The 25,586-nt window shown below is 38.1% G+C and overlaps 1 protein-coding gene across 1 annotated transcript in view; it reads left to right on the top strand.

Annotated features, from left to right (window-relative positions):
• Positions 1-296: 296 nt before the first annotated feature.
• LOC131257532 (probable WRKY transcription factor 40) overlaps positions 297-25,586 on the top strand; it is a 29,619-nt gene continuing 4,329 nt past the window's right edge. Inside the window, exons 1-3 of the mRNA XM_058258334.1 lie at positions 297-492; positions 2,968-3,216; positions 3,366-3,482. Coding sequence (XP_058114317.1) covers positions 379-492; positions 2,968-3,216; positions 3,366-3,482 — 480 coding nt within the window. The 5' untranslated portion in view covers positions 297-378. The remainder of the gene's footprint in view (positions 493-2,967; positions 3,217-3,365; positions 3,483-25,586) is intronic.

Genomic DNA, 25,586 nt, shown 5'->3' with positions numbered 1-25,586 from the left:
TCCATCCCACCTATTCCCTTCTAATCCCAGTGCCCAAACTAGCCCTAAGCCACGATCCTGATGAGATGGGAACAGATCATAACACGCTCCTGGCACGTTTCCCACGAATCGCTTACTGGATCTATGTGCGAGGATCACGGAAGCAGTTAGGAAAAGTAACAGGGAGGAACGCGAAAGGTTGCTTGCGTTTGCAAGCTGACGCGTTTGATCTTACGTAGGCGTTTTATCGTATCTGCATACATCATTTCTATTTAAAGACCATGAGCCTTGTTTTCAACATCAGCCGTTTGAACACCCTCCAACTTTCTTCCCTCTTTGAGTTATAGAGAGAGAGGCTTTGCTTCTATTAGCAAAGAAGATATATAAAATATCAGATAAATGCCATTAACCTTGGCTATTGGCTGGTCTTCTTCTTCTCATCCCGAGTGCAATCGAAGAGAAACAGAAAAAGGAATCATGTGCACTGAAGAAAATGCCTTGGATGTTGATAAGGTATGTGGGTTTTTCTCTTTCTTTCTTTTTTCATTATTTTTGCCATTTTCTTGATCTTGGTACCTCTAGACACTTATGTTTTTCTCTATACTTTGCCCAAATACTTAAGAGAGAAGCTGCAAGATAACAATGGAAGGACATAGTTCCAATTTCATTAATAGAAGTCATCGTAAATAGCTTAGTAGCTGAAGATAGATAGATAGATAGATTGAGGTAGGGAAGGAATGATACAGTTCTAATTTGATTAATATGAAATTATCTTAATTGGTTTTGTTGCTACTAATCTTAATTTTCCTACAGATAGATAGATTAGACAGGTAAAAAGAAAGACAGAGATAGATAGATGAAACTTCTAACAATATTAACAGAGAGAGAGAGAGAGAGAGAGAGAGAGAGTTTCTTTTCTATAAGAGGACCATTCCTCTTTCAATTAAATTCATCAGTGAAATTTCTTCACTTTAAATGGTATCAGAGATACACTGGAATCCGGCCGTTCTTTCTCTTCCTCTCAATCACCAGCAGCCATTATGGCTCCACGCAAGCCTAGCTCTGACTATGCCAAGATATGACAAGACATGCCTCTTATTTGTTGTGCTTGGTAATTGGCTGAGTATTTTGCTTTTTTGTTAATGGTTGAGGAGGGCCGTCAGTAATTGTATATTTTCCTGCTTTTGGCCTTTAGGCAGATGTGGCTGTCTTTTTGTGGGGCCCCCTTGTTTGGATATAAATCAAAATTATATATAGGTTGTGTTGTCCTTCGGTGAGGCCCACAACCTTCTAGATTGTACAGTTTTTTCTATGCGAATCAACAAAGTTATAAGTGGTGCACATCCACACCTTTCTCCAAAAAAAAACAACGCCTCTTATATACAATAGACATAACCTAGTTGTACTCCGCCAAAACTTTCCAGATGTGGCTGTCTTTTTGTGGGGCCCCCTTGTTTGGATGTAAATCAAAATTATATATAGGTTGTGTTGTCCTTCGGTGAGGCCCACAACCTTCTAGATTGTACAGTTTTTTCTATGCGAATCAACAAAGTTATAAGTGGTGCACATCCACACCTTTCTCCAAAAAAAAGAAAAAACAACGCCTCGTATATACAATAGACATAACCTAGTTGTAGTCCGCCAAAACTTTCCAAGAAAGAGATTTCCCTTGGTGATATTCTTCGTATGTTAACTACTACTTTTAATATTATCTTACCTAAAAAGGCACCCATTTGCTACAAAGCATAAAACATAATATTAGGTTGGTCTCTGCGCTTGAATCAAGGGCTGTCCAAGGTAGAGGTGGAAACAGATTCTATACTAGTGGTGGACCTGCTCAATGGGAAAACTCATCCGGCCTAGTGTTGGAGGCAATGGATAAACAGGATCGTTAAGCTAAAGCAAAGAGGGCAGTTTTCTGTCGGTCATGTTTTCAGAGAAGGGATGGGTTGGCTCGGCTGGGAAGTGAGAGCCAGACTTTTTCATTTTTTAGGCAAGTCTTGAACCTCCCGGCGCAGATCAAGGGCTTGATCTTCCTAGATAAAGTGGAGTTGGGCTCCGTCAAGGAAGTCAGGAAGGCCTTCAAGAGTTTGAGTCGTGTATAGGCTGTTTTCAGGCATTATGATAGGCTTCCTCGGGGTCGTGTAATCTGGGGATGCCCGAATTGTCCAGGTTTTGTACAACTTAAACAAGGAATGAAATCTTCTGTTAAAAAAAAAAAAAAATGTTACCAGCCCACCAAAACCATATTAATCTTTATAAATGGAGTTATTAAATTTCACTAAAGAAGAAAAAGAAAATCAAATTATTGGCTATATAAGCCAGATTTTCTCTTTGATTCAAGATAACAGATTTTTCTTTGCTTTACAAAGCCTTATCACTACTCGAAAAATCTGATGGTGCAGAAGGAAGAAAGAGAGAAGAAAACCAAACAGAAGTTTATATTTCTTAAACTGTTTTGCTGCTGCTGCTGCACTTCTCACACTTGCTGATTTGCTTGCCATGATGCCCATTTATAGGCATTTGAATGTAAGGTGAAAAGACAAAAATGCCCCTTCTAGGAGCTACCAACGCTTTATGTTCCTAGAAAATACTCAAAAGCATTTCATCTTTCAAAACAGCATCATGGGAAGTGTTGCCATGCATTGGAAGATGAACAGTCAGGCAGTTGCTGTAAATGTTTTGGTTTGCAATTCCAACACAAACAATGCCCGAAATTGTGTAACAATCGTATCATTTCAAACATTTAGAGAAAATTTTAACTAGATTAATGAAAATTTCTTGAAATTGCTAGATGCACCCATGTCAATTATTTTTCTCGATTTTTCACTACTAAATCTCTAATTTAAGTAATATTATACTTATGACGATTATATTTATGTATTTTCTTTTTTCTTTTTAGTCTATGCCAATTGAAATTGTTGGGGAGAACACTCATTTCTAGTTAATCAAATCATAATTACATTTGATCAATCTCAATTTATTCAGGTGCAAACTCTTGAAGCCAAGTTACAGCGTTTATATAAAGAGAACGAGGAGCTCAATCATATGCTTAATTTAATGAGCAATAACTGCAATATTCTTCAAGACCAGTTGAACAAGAAGAAGACAAATGAGATGTACACCATGACTGAGAATTTCTCTAGCCAAGATTCATTCAATAGACGGGTAACAAATACGTTCAAAGCAAAATCGTCGCAAGTCTTTATAAGAACCAATGAGGCAGACACTAACTTGGTAAGTTTCTTTGAAGATTTTGTTCATTTTATTCGAAATGGGGTTAATTTTCATCATTAAATTGGTATTTTTACTAGTTTCCTAATCATCTTTTTACACACACCCCCCCTCCCCTTTTTCTTTTTCTTTTTTTCCTTTTTTGACTTCAGATAGTGAAAGATGGTTATCAATGGAGGAAGTATGGACAGAAGATCACTAAAGATAATCCATGGCCGCGGGCTTATTTTAGATGTTCTACCACTCCAAATTGTCCCGTCAAGAGGAAGGTACATTTCAACTGATCTTTTCATGCGTACTAATATCTAAGGTATTAATTAAGAAGATTAAAATAAAAATAAAAAGTTAAGGATCGATGAAACTAAAATCAAATTAGTTAGATTGGGTTTTTTCTTCTTCCGTTTTTTTTCAAAAGGTAGATTGGCAAATGAATGCAATACATATTATCTGGAGATTTGGATTTTCTCCTGAATTCTGCAACAGTAATGAACTTTGGTTGTTCTTGAGAAAATTGCTTGGTAGAACATACCAGTTTATCTGAAAAAAGGAAGGTTAATAGATTTTTAGTGACAATGAATTGCAAACAGAAAAAATCTAATACAGTAAAACATTGTGCTTGGGAACCACGTGGATTTTCTTTCCCCGAGAAATCCACTGATCATCTTATCATAATGAAATTGCAATTCATAAACATCATATAGCATAAACATGGGAAATCGATCCAGTGTCTCTGGACATTTTAGTTCCTCCTGATTGTACACCATTAATGTGGCACAGGTACAATGATTTGAACTAGGTATCCTGCGGACCCAACCAGTGATGGGCCACAAAAAAAAAAAAAAAAAATGCTCTGATTGGACTATCCCAACCATCTAAGAAATGAACACTTCTGGTTGAGTGTGTCAGAAGTTTTTGTCATGGATCAAACGTTTCCAAGAAGGCTAATCCAACGATTTATCAAAATTAGCTCATCATTGTACACTAGAAGCTTTATAGAGTGTAGAGAGGTGTCTAGAGAATTCTAGAGAATGATAGAAGAATGTAAAGCCGGTAAAGATCTATAACATGTTCTAGAGTTCTGCAGCGAAGTCCGGTAGTGAGATTAGTGTAAACTAGTTTAGAAGGTTTCTAAAGTGTTCCTAGCTATTGGTTGATTGTCACATGGCATGAATAATAGCTAAAAGTTTTTAAAATCTATATAGAAAGAAATGTCCCTCATTTGTATCACATCTTAATCTCTCTTATGTGATCTACCTATTCTTCAAAGTAGCTTGGCTACAACTTTTTTTTTTTTTTTTTTTTTGTAAGGAAGTAAGAAATTCTCCTATATTTCATTCCATTAGACAACATATACAACACAAGAGACATTCGGGCTTCCCTACGAAAAAAGGACATAGGTGAAGCCTATCATAAAGCAGGAAAAGAAAAATAGGAGCAAGCTACAACTAAGACAAAGAAAATAAACTGACGGGCCCCCTGGCCTGGACACTAGAAATCACCGCTGGAGACAAGCCTGATAGCTACACTTGGGTGGCTTTTTTTTAAGGATATGATACTATATTGAAACGGGAGGAGAATCTACAACATTCGGGCGGCCCTGGACAACAAAAAGACACTCAAGGCGCCTATCATATCCATATACAAAACCTTCCCCCGAAAAGCCGACTAGGCGCCAATATGAGACTCTATAATAGCGCCTAAACCCACCTTATCTAACATGTACAATTCCCTAATATAAATAGGAAGATCCTTCGCCTGGGTGGACAACCTACTGATCTGATTGCCCACACCAAATCTAGCAAGCCCGTCTATTGACCCATTCCCTTCTCTAGGAATGAGGGAGATGACAAAATTACACTTCTTCTTAAGACCCTCAATCCTCGATAGCCAATACCTCCACTTCCAAGCTGGAATGGAGGAGCCCATCCAGGCATCCACAACAAATTTGGAATCGGATTCCAGTATAACCTGATTGAGACCAAAGGAAAGCTGAAGACCATAGCGTTGTGAATAGCTCGCAGCTCCGCCCTATTATTAGATCCTTCTCCATATCCAGAAGAGAAGGCAAAAATCAAACTGCCGGAAGAGTTTTTGCAAACGCCGCCCCCTCTAGATGGCCCTGGATTGCTGGATGCCGCACCATTAACATTAATTTTAACCCAACCCATGCCATTTGGGTGGCTAGATGACTCATTCATAAAGGGATCTTACACAAGTAGTGCATGGTCTATACTTACGAAGCACTCAGGCCATAGCAAGTGACATCAATGTTGTTAAAAAGTGATCACAATGCTTGAGTAGTAGACTCTTGCTCAGGTGGTAGACTCTCAGGAGTTTTAACACCCGGTAAAGGGTTTGAGTACCCATAGGTGGTGAAATTCCACTAGCGTGAGTGTGTGGGGTGTGTGTGCGTGTGTAAAAGAAAAAAGAAAAAAAAAAGTGATATCAATGTTGTTAGAAAGTGATCGCAATGCTTGTTTAACAAGAGATACGTGATGTCGTCTGGGGATCAATAAACAAGCACGTGAGAATGAGAGGATTAGTGCAAAAAACCCCGAAGATGTGGTAGTAACTATGGAGGCGTATCTCACGTAGTTGTAACTATTTTTTTTCTTTTTTCTTTTTTTTGAAACTTCTCATTATGAGAATTTTTTTTCTTTTCTGCAAAGGGGCATTAAAGGGGCTAGGGTTTCCATGAGAAAAGGAGAGGGGTTGCAAACCCTATGGGGATGCCCCAATTCAAGGATAGAGCCCCATCTAAAAGGAGGAGCTGCAGTGAGTTTTAGGGATTCAGGTAAAATATCAGAGGGAGATCGCGAAGGAGGGAATCAGTCGTTCATGACCCCATGAAGGGCAGATCAGATTTTAGCCTATTTGTGGGGAATCTTCCTTTCGATTGCACTCTACAAGAGCTTTTAGATATCTTCAGTAGATATGGGAAGGTGCTAGATGTATTCATCCCAATTCATCCCGAGACCAGCGCTCTGAGGGGTTTCACGTTTGTCCACTTCCAATATGAGCAGGATGCGAAAGCTGCAATGGATATCCTTAACGGGCGAAGGATCGATGGCAGAGTAGTATCGGTAAAGCTTGCAAATCCCAAGGTTCCATCATCAGCTAAGCCTCTGATAATGACGAAGGATATCCCTCCCTCGTCCTTGGCACCCTCTTATGCTGCAGTGGTTGCCACCAAGGGCAGGGTTGGTAGATATCAGGGAGTTCCCAATGAAGATTTTACCACGGTGGTAGACGCTGATGCAGTGGCCAGGAAGAGAGAGGAAATAAAACTAGGGCTGATTGGAGTTACTTCAAACCCTAATATATCAGTCCTCCAACTAATAGAGGTAATCAGGGTTTCTAAATTCGCATCCTCATGTATAGATGTGGTCAGGCTATCGGCATCTCAGTTCCTCTTCAAGCTCAAAACCAAAACAAAATACTTTGTTTTTGTGAAAGATGTGGAGCTATAGAAGAAGATGGGTTTGAATTCAATTTCTCTATGGTCACCCGAAGAGGAGGAAGTAGGTGGAAGTTCATGGATCTAATTGTTTCGCATCCCGTCCCACGCTTGGCTAGAGTCGATCATTTTATATCTGGGAAATTTCTTTGGGAAGGTGGTGAAGGTGGATTCCATTAGCAAATTTGGGTTATTCCAAGGATTCACCCATGTCAAGGTTCTCTTTCATCCGAGGGTACATCTGTAGCGGGTCCTCAAATTACTAGTTGAAGGAAAGGTCTTCCTAGTGCAGGCAGTTATTGAGTTCGATATGTGGAAAGGGCTAGCAGTAAGGGAATCTGACAACTCCAACGCTATCTAGAGAAATACAAGTAGGACGAAGCAATGGGTAGAGGAAAGGTTCAAAACTATTTACTCAACGAACGACTATAGTGTAGAGGGCGTCCTGCCAGGGGCAATAGAGGAACCTAAGATATGCAATCTTGATGTTTGTCGAAATGCAGATGTGGACCCTCCCCGCCATGGGACCACAGCTCTCCTCCCCAATGACAATAGAGTGAATAGGTCTCTCTCTCCCAGTCGAAGTGCTTGACAGATTGTGGCAGATGACACTGGTACTGGATCCTCATTACCCGAAGCTACTTAGAAGCCCTCCAGCCCAAAGGTCAGCAATAAAGTTGTGCGGGAAGGCGATGGAGGTCTAGTAAACTCTATGGAGATATCTCAGAACTCCAGTGGCTGCAACAAGAGTAGGAAGGACTCGTCCAGGGTTGTCCTGTTGGAGAGCAATGCCAAGAAGAACCCTTCACCCGAGAGTGAGCAATTCTGCAGATCGCGGGAAGTTCTGCAATCCCACTTCAACACATCACCTATTAAGGTATTCTCTCCTTGCCGCGTTCTCGGCTCTATAAGTAAGTCTCTTCCAATTAACTATTTTGTTAGTTCATCTATACTGCGGAGCCATATAGTGAGTGTGTCTGTGCAAGGGGCTGTTGTGGGTAAAAGGTCCATCAGGTCTAGATCTGTCAAATGCCTACATCTATCCTCTTCCTTAAGAGGTTCAAACAGGGGTGAACATTCCCCTGAGAAATCAGAATATTTAGCAGGGCTCTCTCCCCCCAGATCCCCTTGCCCCCGAGTTCCACCTATGGTGGATTCCTCCAATAGGGGAATGGGGCTACAAGTGGACTTGTCTCCATATTTCTTCAAATCAGGGGAAGGCATCGGGACTGCAGTTCGCACTCGGCAAATAAAGAGGAGGCCAGAAATTGTCTATTATGCCTGAGTTCCAGCAACAAGAAGGTATAGAAGTGGAGAGTTAGATGACCAACCAGGGACAAAGGGGCACCAGGGAGCAGGAAGCCCCCCGAGAGGACATTACGAATATCAAGAAGATCATCCCCAATAAGAGAGGAGCTAAATGTGCCCACATAAACCCCCATGACACTTCCTCTAGGGGAGAGTGGATCTCCAAATTGAGAAGGTTACAAAGAAGGGCCGTCATGTATGGAGTTTCCCGTGACGGGTCTTGGTTTGGAATGCCCGAGGGGTAGGAAATTAGCCTACCATCAGGACTCTGAATGGTTCACAACCCGTGGATCGTGGCAATCCTTGAACCTATGATCAGGGAGGCTAAGAGGGTGGAGATTGGGCTTAAACTAGGTTTTCGTTCCTCCTTTTCTAATGGAGATGAGGGAGGGAAGATTTGGATATTCTGTAAAAATCTGCCAACTATCTCAGTTCTTTCCAAGACTAGCCAGGTCATCTCGCTCACGGTTAATTTTCAGTCACTCCAAAGTCCTATTACCCTGTCTTTTATTTACGCTAGTTGCACGAGGGTCCAGCATAGGTCCCTCTAGGAGGACATGACATCGTTGTCCAGGTCCATGCAGGGACCTTGGGCCCTAGGTGGGGACTTTAATGCAGTTGTTGATGCATCGGAGAAAAAGAAGTCGTACAAGCCATGATAGTGGCAACTCCCTTGAATTCACCAAAGCTATTAACAATGTGAGGTTGATAGATGCAGGCTTCCTTGGTAACAGCTTTACCTGGACTAATAATAATCAGTTGGGTCCTGCCAGGGTGTGGGCCATGTTGGTTAAAGTGTTAATCAACACTACTTCGAATAGCCTCTTTCCCAGTTTCCAAGTTGAGCAACTCACCCGTTCAAATTTAGATCATGCACCATTGTTGATGGTTTTTCCTCGGCAGCCTTTCTCCGCCCCAAAACCTTTCTAATTCCAGCAAATGTGGTTCCAGCATGAATTGTTCCTCCAAGTTGTGAAGGATGCCTGGACATTAGAAGACAATCCCCAGCCTATGCTAAATCTTCTCCTCAAGCTTAAGAATGTCAAAAGATACTTAAGGACCTGGAATAAGGAAGTGTTTGGTAACATTTTCTCGCTAGTTAGGCGAGCAGAGAAGTCTCTAAAAGATATTGAAGGGAAGCTACAACAGCAAGATGTTTCTGGAGGGATTAGTATTATCTCCCATCAAGACCTTAACAATGTGAGATCAAACATTTGCCGGTTGGAACTAATGGAAGAAATTTATTAGAAGCAAAAGGCCAGGAACAATTGGCTGGAGGAAGGAGACCGAAACACAGAATATTTCCATGCCTTAGTGTCAGAGAAAAACAGGAGAGCTATTATCAAGTACATTGCACTGGACTCGGGGCATACTGTGGAAACTCAAGCAGAGATCAAGGGTAAGGCTGTCAGATTCTTCCATAGGCTTTTCTCAACTAATGTGGTAGATCTTGAGGGGGACCTGCTCTCGGTCATCCCTGAACTGGTCTCACTCGTGGACAACTTCCAGTTATTGGCCCCGCCATCTCTCCTCGAAGTTCAGCAGCTGGTCAATGCCCTCCTAAGAGATGGTGCAGCAAGTCCGAATGATTTCTCAGGTGCTTTCTTCTCAAGCTGCTGGGACATCATGGGCCACGATCTCCATAGGGCTGCCACTTTCATGTTTGAAGGGGGCTCGCTGCCTAAGGCTATCACGGCCTCCTTAATATGCCTGGTCCCCAAAGCAATGGCCCCGAAGAGATTCACAGATTTCCAGCCAATTATTCTCTACAACTGCGTCTAAAAAATCTTCTCCAAGATTATTATAGGCAGGCTGAGCAAGCTACTACCTAGTCTGATTTCCTTAAAGCAAGGGACGTTTGTCCAAGGCCGATCGATTTCAAAAAATATTATCCTTACCCAGGAGTTGCTTAGGGAGATAAACAGAAAAGTCCAAGGAGGCAATATTGCGGTGAAGCTTGACATGGAAAAGGCATACGACAGAGTAGATATGGTCCTTCCTTAAAAACTTGTTGGGGGCATTTTAGCTTCTCTGATCCTTGGATTTAGCTAGTGGAGCACTGCTAGAGCAATTGCTGGTTCTCGATGTTAGTTGATGAAGAGGTTGGGGGCTTCTTCAAATGATCCCGAGGGCTTCATCAAGAATCTTGTAGCTTCGAGTTCTTTGTTCACTCCCCAAGTATAGGGTTGTGATATAGTAATAAACTCGGTGAGACCGAGGTCGAATCCCAAGGGACTGAAACTTGTACGTAATCTGAAACTAAGTAGAACTAGAACTAGACTAAGATGAATTCTAAATCGACTGTAATTTGAGGAAATAATGGTGAAATAGGAAACTAAAATTATAGAATTCAGGGAAAGGAAACTAGGGATTCAGAGGATCCACTTATATAGATCAGGGAGATCTTATGCCTGCATCAAAAACTCAACTGAACTCAGAGTCCATCTTCATCCGGTTGAAAGGTGTAACCATGAAAATTTAACCGAACTTCCTTTAATATAGTTTTAAAGAGATGAAAGGTATATGAATTAGAATGGATTCCATCACCAAACCATGCCCAGGAAATAAAGTAAACAATAAAATTAAACTAATTACCAACCAATCAATCAATGTATGAAGGTTATGAAAGATACCATCATCCGACCATGCCTAGGAGACGATGGTGGACAAAAGGACTTCTTGACATCATAAACATAAAAAGGAAGGAACATGCTTAAAGCTATCACAGACCCATTGTAATTTTAGTCACAATAGACCATTAAAAACTAAAAACATTCCCATATTCAGACAAATATCAAGTTCAATTCCATGTAAATAAAAATCATAAGCACAAAGTTCTTCCCATCATGCTACAAGCTTCACCTCTTAGCCCTAGCTAAGAGGTTTAGCCAACCATTATTAGGCTAATTCTCAACAATTATATGAAAGAAAATATGAAAATAAAACAAATAAAAAAAATCTCTAAAACAAACTCTCTTCTGCAGACGTCCAGCCCCAAGCCTTCAATCCCTACCAATTGAATTCCCCCCCCCCCCCCCTCTCTTCTCTCTTGTATTTTATATATGCCAGGGGCGGTGGAATGAAGTGCGTCCCAAGAGGCTGGAGTCGGTGGCCTCTTTTATGCAGAAGAATCTGCATGCGAAAGGAAATGCAACTCACTTGCATTTAGCCTGAATCTTGGGACGATGGAGTGGCTGATTTCGAGATCTGAGCCATTCAAACTCCTTGGTGACGGAAGGCGGCCCCATAAGAAGACTTTGAACGGTTCAGATCAACGAATTGATCATAATCTTGATCGTGGAACGGCCTGGAAGTCTCAGTTTTTCCGGATGCGAAAAACAGGGCCTGCGTAAGGATGGGTTCGCTGTTGAAGTCGGTGGGGCCCACTTTGATTTTCTTTTGAGAAATCCATTCTGTCCACCAGATTCCTCTCGAAATTTCGGTCAGAAATGACTGCTTTTGGATTGCTTTTGATGCAGTCCTTTGATGTTTTGCTTCTGCTGTCCATCCTGCGTTTGATCGTGATTTACACGTGTGTGCACAATGGGAACAGAAGGACACCTAAGTGAGGGTTATGCCCCACCTATTGAGCGACTGGATGGTCCAGATTATCAAAATACATGATGGTTGGGGCCCATAATCAAAACCCGGTCCATCCGCTGGTGTCTTTGTGCAGGAAAGAGATTTGAGTCGGTCAACGTGCGCTGACCAACTTTATGAAATTTGGTGCACAGCAGGACCAAGTGCACTGTGTACACGTGCTTCAAGCATGGGTCCACTGAGATGTATTCGAAAAATCTACTCCGTCCAACCTGTTTTTCATATAATTTAAAGGGTTGAGACCAAAATTGAAGCATATCCAGATAGCGGGTGGGCCCAAAATCAGAGTTTTAGGGGCTAATCTGTCCATTGAGCCATTTTCACAGGGATCGAACGGATGAAATTTGACATGTACGGTTAATTTATATCTCCCAGGCCATGTATGAATTTTCGAGCCAATAGGATGGCGGGAACAATGTGATCTTGCATTCTAGACTAATTTTGGACCTTTTTAACATAAACGGCTTGATTTCCTCGGATCCCTGGCGTGTAAATCTGTTGCTCTTGGTCCCCTAGGGTCTGTCCCTTACTTCGGTGGCTTTGGAGCATCAAATTCATGCTTTTAGTTCTCTTCTCCAATCAACGCTCCTGATTACACCCTGCAACAAAAACACGATTAAAATATTCCATTGAGCATTATCATGTACGTAAAATCAGGCAATAATCGAGGTTTGATATGCAATATTCGACCCTTATCATTCTTGTCATCCCTACTAGCTGCATCGGGGCTGCTTATCAGTGTCCCATCTCCTTTTTGCAGATGATACGCTGTTGTTCCTTAACGGGGGCTTGAAGTCCATCCAAGCTACAAAACTTTTTTTTGAGTCCTTTCAACGTGCGCCCGGGCAGAAAGTGAACTTTCAAAAAACAGTTTCCTCTACTCTGACTACCTTCCATCAGTCAGGGCCTCCTCCATCCAGAGTATGTTGGGGATGGCCAGAACCTCAGCGAGTTTTACATATCTTGGGGTCCCAATTACAATAGGGAGGAGTAAAAAAGAAGCATTCCAGGTGTTAATTGACAGGGTGAATAACCGCATCAGAGGGTGGCAGGCGAGATGCCTCTCGCAGGTGGGTAGGGCCATGCTTGTTCAACATGTGTTAAGCAGCATCCCATTCCACTCGCCGGCAGCCTCGCATATCCCTTCTGTGGTCTTAAACACTTTAGAGAGTCGTTTCACCAATTTCCTTTGGGGATCAGCCGAAGGGAAGGAAGCTCCACCGGAGAAGTTTGAAGAATATTTCATCGCCAAAACTTGAAGGGGGCCTGGGAATCAGAAACCTCTCAGATGTCATACAGGCCCTCCACCTTAAAACGGTCTGGGCAGTAAAGTTCAAAGAGGACCGCAGCCTGTGGGGCTCTTTTATGAAAGCCAAGTATAGCCAAGATCTGTCTATTGATGGGCAGACTCAGCGGTCGGCATTAGTTTCCACTTTGTGGAAAAGAATTCGAGGATTATTTCCACTGCTAGAGGCCAAGACTCAATGATAGATTGGGGAATGCGACGGTAGCCTTTGGCAGGACAACTGGACAGGTCTAGGTCCACTTGAAGGCAAGGCTACAAGATCAATACCAGCAGGGCTTCAGAGGCAAAAAGTTAAGGACTTCTTGGGTCGGGTGAGTCCTCTCCCTCCTTCAGCTGTGTTTGACTTCCTTTCCCAAGAATATGTAGACTTTATCTTTCAAGGGGGCTTCTACATCTCAGAGGGTCCTGACTATCCTTTTTGGCCTCCGGATCCTGCTGGTTCTTTCTCGGTCAAATCGACGTCGGAGACGTGTAGAGACCCCAAGCCGCGGATCAGCTAGGGTACAAAAGTTTGGCACCCTCACCTACCGCCAAAGATTTCTGTCCTAGTGTGGAAGATTCTCAAGGGAGCGATTCTAGTAGATGTCATTGTCCAGTCCTACAGCATCCATCTTGCCTCTTGCTACGTCTGCTATGACAAGAACTAGTGGCAGGGGCCTGCGGTGGAGTCCATAGACCACCTATTCCTTCACAGCGCCCAGGCGGTAGCCATTTGAAACCATTTTGCTCTGGTGTTTGGCACTCAGTTAGTGGGGGCCCATTCAATGGAGGATAGGTTGTTTCATTGGTGGCGCGCTCCTTGTTCAGGTGGTTCGATAACAAATTTAAAAATTTTGATCCCATGTATTATCTTATGGGAGATTTGGAATGGCCAAAATGAAGCAAAGTTTGATGGGAAGACCACGCCTATCGAGGTCCTGATTTCTCGGATTAAAGGTTGGGTCCCTTCTATCACTAATAGATGGGCTCTATCTCAGCCCCATTCGGGGGATAGCAGTTAGGCTCTCGCGGCCTTGAGGATTGCAATTCATCCCCATCTAGGGAGAAAGCTCCAGGTGGTTAAGTGGTCTAAGCCACCCTCGGGCTGGGTCAAGCTAAACGTGTGGATGGGTCTTCTAAGGGCAACCCAAGCATGGCAGGGGGTGGGGGTATATGTAGAGTCGACAAGGGGGAGTCCATCTTTGGTTTCTTTGCAGGTTATATGATGGCGTCCAACACTAGAGTGGAAATTCGGGCAGTCCATGACGGTCTGGCCCTAGGTTTCAGTATAGGCTTAATCAACATAGTTGTTAAATCCAATTCCCAGTTGGTGGTTAATTTCCTATCAGGGTCGACAAGTCCGGGTTGGAAGTGGAAGTATTGGTTGGATAAGATTAACAAGCTCTATCTAAATGGTCATGTAAAGTTTAAGCACATCCTCAGAGCAGGGAATAGGCCAACGGATGGGATGGCCAAAGTGAGCAACAACAGTCAAAATTCGGCCAAGATAAATATCCTAACTGACCTCTCCAGCATTTTCAAGGGGCAGCTCTTCCTTGATAGAGTGGATTTGGGGCCAGTCATGAGCTAAGGGGTAGAAGGCCAGAGCTATCATGTCTGGGATTCTTGGATATTTTCTTTCTCCTTACGATAGGTTCCATCCAGGTTTTTTCTTTGGGTAACCCAAAATTGTTACATTTACTCTGTAAAGTTTTGCTATAAAATGAATAGAGGTTTGAAAAAAAAAAAAATCTCATGTAGTTGAGGATTTCCTGGTCGAAGGAGAGGATTGGTTTGAGTAAATGGACAACAATGTTGAGGGCCTTGTAAGCATGCTTTAAGAACTTAAGGGAAGATTCTAAGTGTTCCAAACATGTTGTCTGGAACTAAGTGTCAAGAGCGTGGGAACACTTTCTTGCATATGGTATAAGAGACCCTCTCACTATGTTGAAGAGGCAAGTTTAAGAGATGAGAGTTAACTAGGCCTTATGGAAAAGGAGTATGGCTAATGGGAGTATGGCTATAGGTGAAGCAATTAAGGTATGGACGTCATGTTAACATTTTTATTAAACACAATGGAATTTTGAACTTTTCAAAATTTTTAGATTTACTTAATTAACTCTATGGATCATCGTTTTGATAATTTCAAGTTTCTAAATAAGAAAAACAAAAGATGAATGGTTAGAATTTGTGCAATCTAACTCGACCACAATATAGTAGTTGTTAATGTTAATCTTTCAAACTAGGAATACTTTTCATGATCTATCCCAATTAAAGTAGAGTCCAGAGCTAACATGCCAACCTCTATATAAATTCAATCCTAACACACCATCCAAGTAGGTGAACCCCACACATTGCACATGTGTGATGATCAGAAATGGGAGGGAGAGAAGAAATTCTCTCTCTCTCTCTCTCTCTCTCTCTCTCTCTCTGTGTGTGTCTTTATATATATATATATATATATATATATATATATATATATATATATATATATATATATATATATATAGGGCTCTCTCACTTAAGGGATAAACATCTATTTATAAAGAAGAGTTTAGGATTTTGGGAAAAATACCAATTATAATCCTTTGCAACACTATCGATTTATATATACCCCACATCATTAGAATCCTATAATCATATTTTGTTTATGCATGTATATCCAATCCAATCCCTCAACCCCCATGGTCATCCACCAAAAACCAACTGCCCATGTAGATCAATTGATGAACCCTCATATTTGAACCATCAGATTTTCATCAAGTGCCATAAAAAACTTTTCAATGATCAAAACAAAGTTTAATGGTTGAAAACATTTATAAAGTCATTTAAAATTTTTTGAATGTTGGGCCCAGTGGAAAAATCGTTTGATGAACTGTTGATCTCCTAGATCTACACTATCAAGTGAGTTTCTAAGAAACCAATGGATCTCTTATTAACTCACACGATATCAAGAGACCTTAATAGATGCGCCCAGCCACATCCACTTTTATTGGCTACTTAATGACTTCATAAAGTGAGCGAAAGTACATATAATGAAGAACTTGAATCTCATACTTTCTTAAGTTTAGGGATTAATCATATTTAAACATCTTATAGGATCATAGTCTAAGAAGGATGGGCCTCAGACTAAAGACTTAATCTTGATATGTAAGTACCCAATAGGTACAATTCTAGGATATTGTATCCATGGTACACTCATACTCTCCTATATAGGGTAGGGCTAAGGCACACCAACTCATTGTCATGCCCGATGGTGAAAACCATCCATATCGATTCATTGTCAGTCCCCTTACACAAGCTGGCCATATACATTAGGTTCATAGGTCCTTTCTCTCGATGGCAAAGCTAGCAATGGCCACTCATGGTGCCGCCTTCTTGGATCCAGTGTGGATGGGTTCAATCAAGGAAATATATCGCAGGTAGTAATGTTTTAAAGCCGGAGGCCCTGAGTTAATTTTTTGGCCTCGCAGGCCTATGTCTTATGTATCCTGCTTGTAAAACCCTTGTTCTCTTATTGATAAAATTTCAGTTTCCTAAAAAAAAGTTGGTCATATACATCATCATAGTAATATCAATCCATGGATCACAATTCTCCCTTGGTTAGTGATCGTTGTGTCCAACCTAAGTCCCAAGGACAATAAGAGGGATCCCTCTCCTTTAACTCTTATAGTCATGTATGTTTAAGGCACCTCCACATATTAAGGGATAGCAATTTTTCCATCTAAGACACTTGGTTATCATGATCTATGGCTAAGATCATCAATAACCCATCTACATCAATAGTGAACATGGTTCACATTGATTTTCTAGGGCATAATTCTAACACGTCGAACCCAAAGACCTTTCATGTATCATAGAATACCAGGAATTTGGATAGTTCCTCATGAAAATTAAGGCAATACTTTGATGCTATCCGATTAAATGATGAGAGGTTCAAGGTATGCATCATAGCAATGTAACTCACTAACATGACAACCCTATGGTGGCACAGGGATATGTAAACATGGAGTAAAGTATATGAACTATCAATATTGTTGGATTTTTAATGAAAACATAGCCAAACTAAAGCATCTTTTCAAAAATTCATCTTTTAGTTAACCCTAGGACATCCTGTCTTGATAATGTCAAGTTTTTAGAACATATAAACCTATGATGAATGGCTTAGATCATACCTTAGTGCAATACGATTATAATGTGCTTCTCCACAATAGTCTCTCTAACCTATCCCGAATTGAGGGAGAATGAGAGCCCATGTTAGCTTAAGGTATGGTTGTGATAACACATTATGCGTCCACACCAAATGGGCCCTACGGGCACACATCTAAAAGGAGATAGGAAGAGGGAGGATGAGGTCTCTCTCTCTCTCTCTCTCTCTCTCTCTCTCTCTCTCTCTGTGTGTGAAGCCCAAAGAGGACGTTCAGGACTCTCTTTAAGTATCTCTCCCCTTTACGATATGATCTTATTTATAAAGAGGGATTTAGGATTTTAAAAGTACACCAGTTATGGCACTCTACCACCCTATTAATTTCCATAGCCCTACAAAAGAATTGAAATATGTAATCAATTTATCCATGCATATGCTTATTATTTAGTCATCTCATTGTCATGGCCATCCACCAAAGACTTATATCTCATTCTTATAAAATAATAGACCATCAAATCTGAGCCATTAAATTATCATCAAGTATGATCACAATAATTTTAATAGTTAAAATAAAACTTCCATTGTTGAAAACATTCGTTAAGTACATTAAAACATTTTTAAGTATTGGGTCTAGTAGAAAATTTACATGATGAGTTCATAATCTATTAAATCTCTTAATAAACACATCCTTAGGTAAACTAATGGATTCATTATTAGCTCGTGTGAGAATCAAAGGATATTAATGGAAGTATTCAGCCACATTGCCTATGTGGTAGCCTCATAAAGAGAGCCAAAGTTATACAATTAGGATCGTGACCCTCATACATCCTTATATAAAACGAGGCATAGATGCACTCTTAGCACGGATATACCAAAAGAAGCATAATGGAAGCGCAAGTAATCCATCAAAATGGGCCCGTTCCTACATAGGGCATGACACAATTGGGCCCCAAGCATGTCCGAATCAAAGAGATTCAATTCAAATAGGGAGAAATTATCATTTTCAAGTGTTAACTGTAAATCTGTCATAACTTCTTATCTGGGTATCACAACGCGACACATGACCAATGAATTTTTACCATAACAGGGCATCTGGGGTCAACCGACCCACATAGTGGGTCACATTTATCCATTTCGTAAGAAAACACCAGCTCAAAAATAGAATTTTAGGAAAAAAAATTATTATTCTTAGCAATTTCAATTTTCGTAATATTTTCTTATTTTTAGGATTTTAGGTTTCATCTTTTTAGAAATTACTTGTCATCATGCTAGGACTCTTCTAGTAAAGTATATTTAAACTTTCTATTTTTGACAAATTAGGCTTTAGATGAGTTTCACTATTTTTAGTACTTTCTATTAAGGTTGGAATTTTGCTAAGTTTTTGTAATTATGAATTTTATTTTTTTATTAATTGTGTAATTGAGAAAAATACACATCATATATTATTATACATTATTCAATAAAATTATTAGAATTTTCTCTTTTTTCCTTACAATTTCGATGTTCGTAGTATTTTCTTATTTTTAGGATTTTAGATTTCATCTTTTTAGAAATTACTTGCAATCATGCTACGGCTCTTCTAGTAAAGTTTATTTAAACTTTCTATTTTTGATAAATTAGGCTTTAGATGAGTTTTACTATTTTTGGTAATTTCTACTAAGGTTGGAATTTTGTTATTTTTGTAATTACAAATTTTTGTTTATTTTTCTTTATTAATGGTGTAATTGAGAAAAATATGCATCATATATTATTATACATTATTTAATAAAATTATCAAAGTTTTCTCTTTTTTCTTGTGGATTGAAGGTTTTAATCACTTAAGGAAGATGGTGATCTTTCTTATTATGTCTTCATGCTCTTCCCTTGCATCACATCCTCGAGTCTAAGATTAATCAACTTCTTACGTATCATCAAGTCTTATCAAAGCCTAGTTAAATGAGCCCCTATAGTAGTGACTTAATATCAATCCACCAATGTAATGTTAAAGTTCAACAAGATCTTGTATCTATAACACACTCACTCCCATGTGGGGTAGGGCGAAGGCATATGACCAAGTCGGGCCCCGATGGTAAAGACTATCCATTCTAACCCAAATCAGCCCCTTAAATAGGATGATCATTCCTTTCATATATGATTATCACAGGTTTGTCCTAAATCTTATGGGGGTATTAGTATAACACTATGTGAAAAAAAGTCAAATTTAATGGTAAAAAATCATTGATTTTATCAAAAATCGATGGACATAAGGGTTGAGAATGACCATCGACAATTTCAAAGTCGAAAACAAAATTTGACAGTTCTAAACCACCTTATATTTTTCGTTGGTTAAGTAGAGCAATCGAATACAAGTTTCAACGGATATGAACCATTGACCAAATCATCAAATATTTTTTTTACGGTTCTAAGTCGTCGTTCTAGAAAATTATCCGATGGCTCTGAATCATCATTCCGAGCTCATTTTTATGAATTTAAGGTAAATGTTGTTGAATTTGATTTCAATATAGAAAAAAATAACTGAAATTTGTAGCCTTTGGACTATGGCTATACCCATATACCTAATAAACACATTTTATATTATCTATAATCACCATAATCCACCATACACTTGATAAACATATTTTATACAATTTAAAATCAATACAATTCACTATTTTTTCATTTTTCAAGTCAAATAAAATACAATACAATTTGGGTTTCCAATGCTAGGTAAATGAGTCATTATTATCATTTGTAAGTGTTACTTGCTAAGAAACTATGGCTCGTAGATCAAGAGTTAAATACACTTGTGAAAGGAGGTAAAGTAAAACATAATTATTACATGTTTACCTTACAAAACCGAAATCAAACAAACCTTAAACTTAAAGGGTCCAATAATTAAAATGCTCAAGTAATTACAATTTGATCATTTTCATAAATTAATTAATACAGTTCAATCCTAATTACAATTAATGAATTAATTAATGCAAATCAATCCAAATTACAATTAGAATACTCAAGTAATTACAATTAGTGAATTATATACATTATTTTTCGATCTTCCCAATCCTAACAATGAACAACCATTTATGTTGTTATTGGTTTGAATCATACTAACATGAACCACAAATATATAAAAAAATTTATAAAAAAGATCTAATAAAGTAAGATTGAATTTACTCTAAAGGATTGTTATGGCAATAAAAATGAACATAAGATAAAAAGATCGGCCTCTTCAAGTGTAAGATCAGGTCATTGCAATTCATGTTTATGTCCACATCCCTCTTTTGTCTAAATCATATAGCTCATTTAATACAATACGCTACATTTCATCATTATCTTATGTGACATTCTCATAGTGTTGATGTTAAAGGGTCTGCATTCAACCTTACTGAAAAAACTAATGGATCTTCGTAAGCATTGACATCCTGGTTCAATCTATTTGAAGCTTCTAAAACTGCATGCCAACCAGTCATAGGCTTATGTGATACTTAAAATAAAATACTTGAATTGCTTGTGATGTAAGATAAAAAGTTCATCCTCTTCTTTACTGCTCCTCATTAACCTCTTTAGGTTAGCATTTATCAAATTCGTCACTTGATCAATGAAATACTCATTTGAGTCTTCTATATACACCCAATCACAATACATGACAGCCTCCCTAAAGTAAATATAGTCCGGCTCAAGTATTTGTTTAACAATGTCATAATAAGCAACTTCTTCATCCACTAGATCGATATCCCTAACACTTACCCCAAAACTAGTTACAGCCTTTATAAAGACCCGAGAGTTTTGTGTCGACAAGTCCATTTCATATTTCAATGTATAGAAAATATATCGATTAACCACATAAGCATTATATGAAATGACATTAACATTGGAGTTATCGGCAAGCCACTTTGTGATCAAAGTATCGAATTCATTTTTCAATAGTTGTCTAACCCATGGAACATAATCCATTGGTTTCTCCGATTGTGAAGTGGCCTTTCGATTATAACTCCTTAATGTGTGGCTTTGAAATACAAGACTTTAAATGTATTCTTGATACTTCTGTAAATCATAATATGAATATGGTTTAGAGACTTTTTGTATATACATGTGCATATGTAAATTAAATACAAATAGAAAATTTTAGATGACAACATACTTCTCTCACTCAAAATTGGAAGGAGAATACCTGAGTACTCATTTGCACACTTGCCGATACTGCACTGGAGTAAGAACGTAAGGCTCTCTATTAGACTCGACAGGGTATATATGCAAGCTCACTAACGTCATCCATGACCATTCCATGACCTCGCTAGTGACTTCCTAATTTACATAAATTATACAATAAAGAATGCGTCATTGCTTCTTTTATAAGATAACATTCAATAATAGAACCCTCTGAAAATGTTTGATTCATTGTGTACTATACATCATGTACAATAAATATATTATTGATTTACGCACCTTCCAATATGAAAAGTCAAAGAAGATCAATTTCTTCAAACATAGTGTCTCATCATTTGCAAACTTTTTCATCTTCAAGCCCCAACTACCTTTCTAAAATTGGTCTTAATAGTTTTTAGTTTGGATAGTAATTTAACACTACTCAGACAATGACTCAGTTTCCTATGTTCTTCCTCCCCACTAAATTGTGCTTTTTAAGTTCTAAAAAGATGTATTAAATGCATTAAGTATTTTGTGTGCCCCATGTACGCAAACTTCCTTCCATATTTTAGCCTATGTCCCTTCGTTATATACAAGACAACCATACTTTCTTGTGATCCTATAACCTAACAAATGTCCATATGCTAGAAAATCATGAATAGCCCATAAAAGGATTAATTTCATAATAAACATACTCTTATTAGTAGAATCATATGTTTTAGTTTCGATGAAGCACAAATCATTCAACTCTTTAATCGATAATTGTAAGTAGATGTCAATGTCGTGTCCTATACCATTCTTCCTAAAAATCAATAGTGTTAACATCGTAAACTCCTTCCACATACATAAAGACGATGGTAGATTGAATAAAACAAGCATAATAGGCTAACAATTATATGCATTGTTCTTGTTATCGAAAGGGGTTGATTAATATATTGCAAGTACTAACCAAACATTACGTGCTTCCATAGAAAAGTCTAGGAAATTACGATCCACTCCTCCCCAACAAATAAAATCCACCAAATGATGTATGAATGTTGTACTTCTATATTGAGTTGAACTTGCATACCATTTCATTTTTTTTGTAATCCACGATACATTGTACATTCTATTCAATCACATTGTAAGTAGAAAATATCTTAGTACCTTCTGCAGTATACGTTTGCTCATCGGCTTCACCAATTTCTATCTATTCCCACCACACTTAAGACAGCTATCATAATGTTCATAATCCTTCTAGTACAACATGCAATCATTACGATATGCATGAATAAGCCGACACTCCATTCGCACAAAATTGATAATCTTCTTCGCAGTGTACTTTCTCTCTGATAAAGTGTTTTCACTTGGCAATATCATTTTCATCATTTGCAACAACTCATTGAAACTTTTATGGGACCATTGATGTATACTCCTCATGTTCAGTAACTCAACTATAACTAACAATTTTATATCACATTCTCAATAAGATGGATATAAGGGTTTTGTCGCAACCTCTATCATATTTTTATATTCAATATCCTTTGTCGAAACACTCAAAACTTGGGATTCATCCATGCTTACAGCTTCAATATGTTCGTCATTGTTAAACCACTCAAGTGTTTCATTCAACATTTCAATCATCCTTGGAAATGCACCATCATTATGATTCGCATTAGAAATACCAACCCCAATGGTTACTCGACTTCTGGCCCACTCTTTGCCATGAGAAATCCATATTATGTAAGATGTGTCAAAACCATCACAGATTAAATATTCAGAAATATTAGCTATTTTCCTCCTCCTGTCATATTACGCCATTTGATACAAGGACAATAATAATGGTCATCATCCTTCAAGCAATCACAATATTTAGTCAGATAGGTAATGAATGACATACACCATTCAAGTAACCTCCTGATAACCTAGGTTTAGAAATTCACTCTTTAATTGAAAGTGCGAATGGTGAATTTGAGAAATTGGAGAAGTATAAATGATTGTCACATAATTTAATAGTATATCTATCTAATTAACTAAATTTGTCACCCATCCAAGACCAGATAGATTGTAATATTTTCATGTTCACATTTAAATGCCCACCCCAAAATTTCAGCAACATCTCTTCACGTGTCTCCAAATACGTTGATCTTGCATTTGATTCTCACATCAAGTATCCATACAAATTAAGTGTGGATGTTTAACATTAGAAATAAATATAACAAACATATAAAGAGAAAAAAAAAAAAGATACAACGCAAAATAAGCATGTGCATTTAAATTAATGAACCGAAAGCATTCTAATCGAACTGTTGGACAATTTGAAAAATTGTATGCCTCCAAAAGCATACTATATATTTATGCCTGGAAACATAGAAATCTTTAAATAAATAATTGATTGGGCTTATATTAAAATAAATGCATACACAAAAATAAATACAATTCATCACCGAAGCAATATTCAGTTATACTAAAATAAATAACCTGCTAATATCTACTACATATTAGTAACATATAAGTAATACCAAGGCACCATACCATAGGCTATAAGAATATCATGTCCCCCTAGAAAATGAATCTTCTGGGATAACACACACACACACACACACACACACACACATATTGATTACTCTGTATTTCAAATATAAATATGAAAGTAAAATATAAGTTTGGTTTAGGATCAATTATAAGTAGTTTTTTTTATTTAAAGTTACTTAATTACTTCGTTTTAATAATTATAATTCAATATAAGTTACTTAAGGTATAAGTAGCTCATCTTACGTAATTTAAGACATTTAAATGCCACCAAATAAGTGATACCCCTTAAAAATTGGTTAACACATGGCCAAACTAGATAAATTTGTACATCGCCAAGTCTGTGAAAGTGAAACATATCCATTTGTAAATTTTTACAAGCATAAACCAAATAAACCATTGATATCTAGCACATAATAGTAATATACATACAATATTAGGGCATCATACTATAAGCTATAAGAATATCATCTTCCCATATAAAATAAATCATTTAGGTTAGCGCGCGCATACACAAACACATATATGTATATGTACATATATTATTAGTTGATTACTTTATATATCACTATTTCAAATATAAATATGTAACTAAAATAGAAATTTAACTTGTAAACCTTTGCCTTAAATCAAAAAATTGAAAACCCTAACCACAACCATAAACTCTTAACCCTACCCTAAAACTTAAACTCTGAACCCAAAATCAAAACCCTAAAGTCCATCAAATGGGTTACTTTCATGCTTGATTTAGATATTAAAAAAACAAGTGAACAGATCTAAAGTCCAATCAAGTTGTCCAAAATGGACAGATGTAACTTTTAATGATATGCCATCGACAAAAAAAAATAAGTCACTCCATGATTATGTGGGTCACACCATAAGCAACAATTAAGAGTGGGTGCCCGCCCAATAAAGCCTTCCACATTATACATAGGGCCCATTGAGATACGGTTTTAATATCTAGCGCATACACTGTGTGTGAACCAGTTGGATGAGGGGTCACACCAAATTTTAAGTTATTCCAAAACTCAAGTAGGCTCCACCAAGTGCGTGCTTTTAGATATTTTAGGCATAATTTTTTATATTTTCATATGGTATGGCCCACCTGAGTTTCGGATGTGGCTGATTTTTGACACCCTGAAACCCCAATATTGTATGTATCATTAAAGATTGCATCTGTCCATTTTTACATGCCTAAACTAGATAGATACATGAAATTCAAAATATTATACAGATTACATGAAATCTAACAATCAACAAATTACATGAACTCCAAAATACTGTACAGATTACATGAAATCCATAATAATTTACAGATTACATGAAATTCAAAATAGTGGACAAATTACATGAGAAATAAAAGTGGACAAATTACATGAAATTCAAAAGTGAAGAGATTACATAAACTCTAAAATAGTGTACAGATTACATAAAATCTAAAATAGTATACGGATTATATGAAATCCATCCAAAAGTGGACAAATTACATGAAATTCAAATTAGTGTATAGATTACATGAACTTCAAAATAATGTACATAATATAAGAAATCCAAAATAGTGTACATATTATATGAAATCCAACAGTGAAAAATTTACATAAAATACAAATTAGTGTACAGAATCTAAAGATTACATGAAATCAAATTTAGCATACATATTACATGAAATCTAAAATTGTGTAAAGATTATATAAAATCTAAAATAGTGAAAAGATTACGTATATAATTAAACGATGTTTCAAACTTTCAGCAACAGTAAATAAGTTAATTTAACATCATAATGGGGCCCATAGTAGACCCCACATACATTACAGTGAAGCCCATAGTAAACCCCACATACATTATAGTGGGTCCCACCTGCTAGGGTTAGGGCCTACCACGATACGGAGATCACCAAGAGAGGGAGTGAGACGAGAGGGAGAGAACACCAACAGAGC

This window comes from Magnolia sinica, chromosome 10, assembly GCF_029962835.1.
Source record: "Magnolia sinica isolate HGM2019 chromosome 10, MsV1, whole genome shotgun sequence".
NCBI lineage: Eukaryota > Viridiplantae > Streptophyta > Magnoliopsida > Magnoliales > Magnoliaceae > Magnolia > Magnolia sinica.
This window is presented reverse-complemented; position numbering and strand designations above follow the sequence as displayed.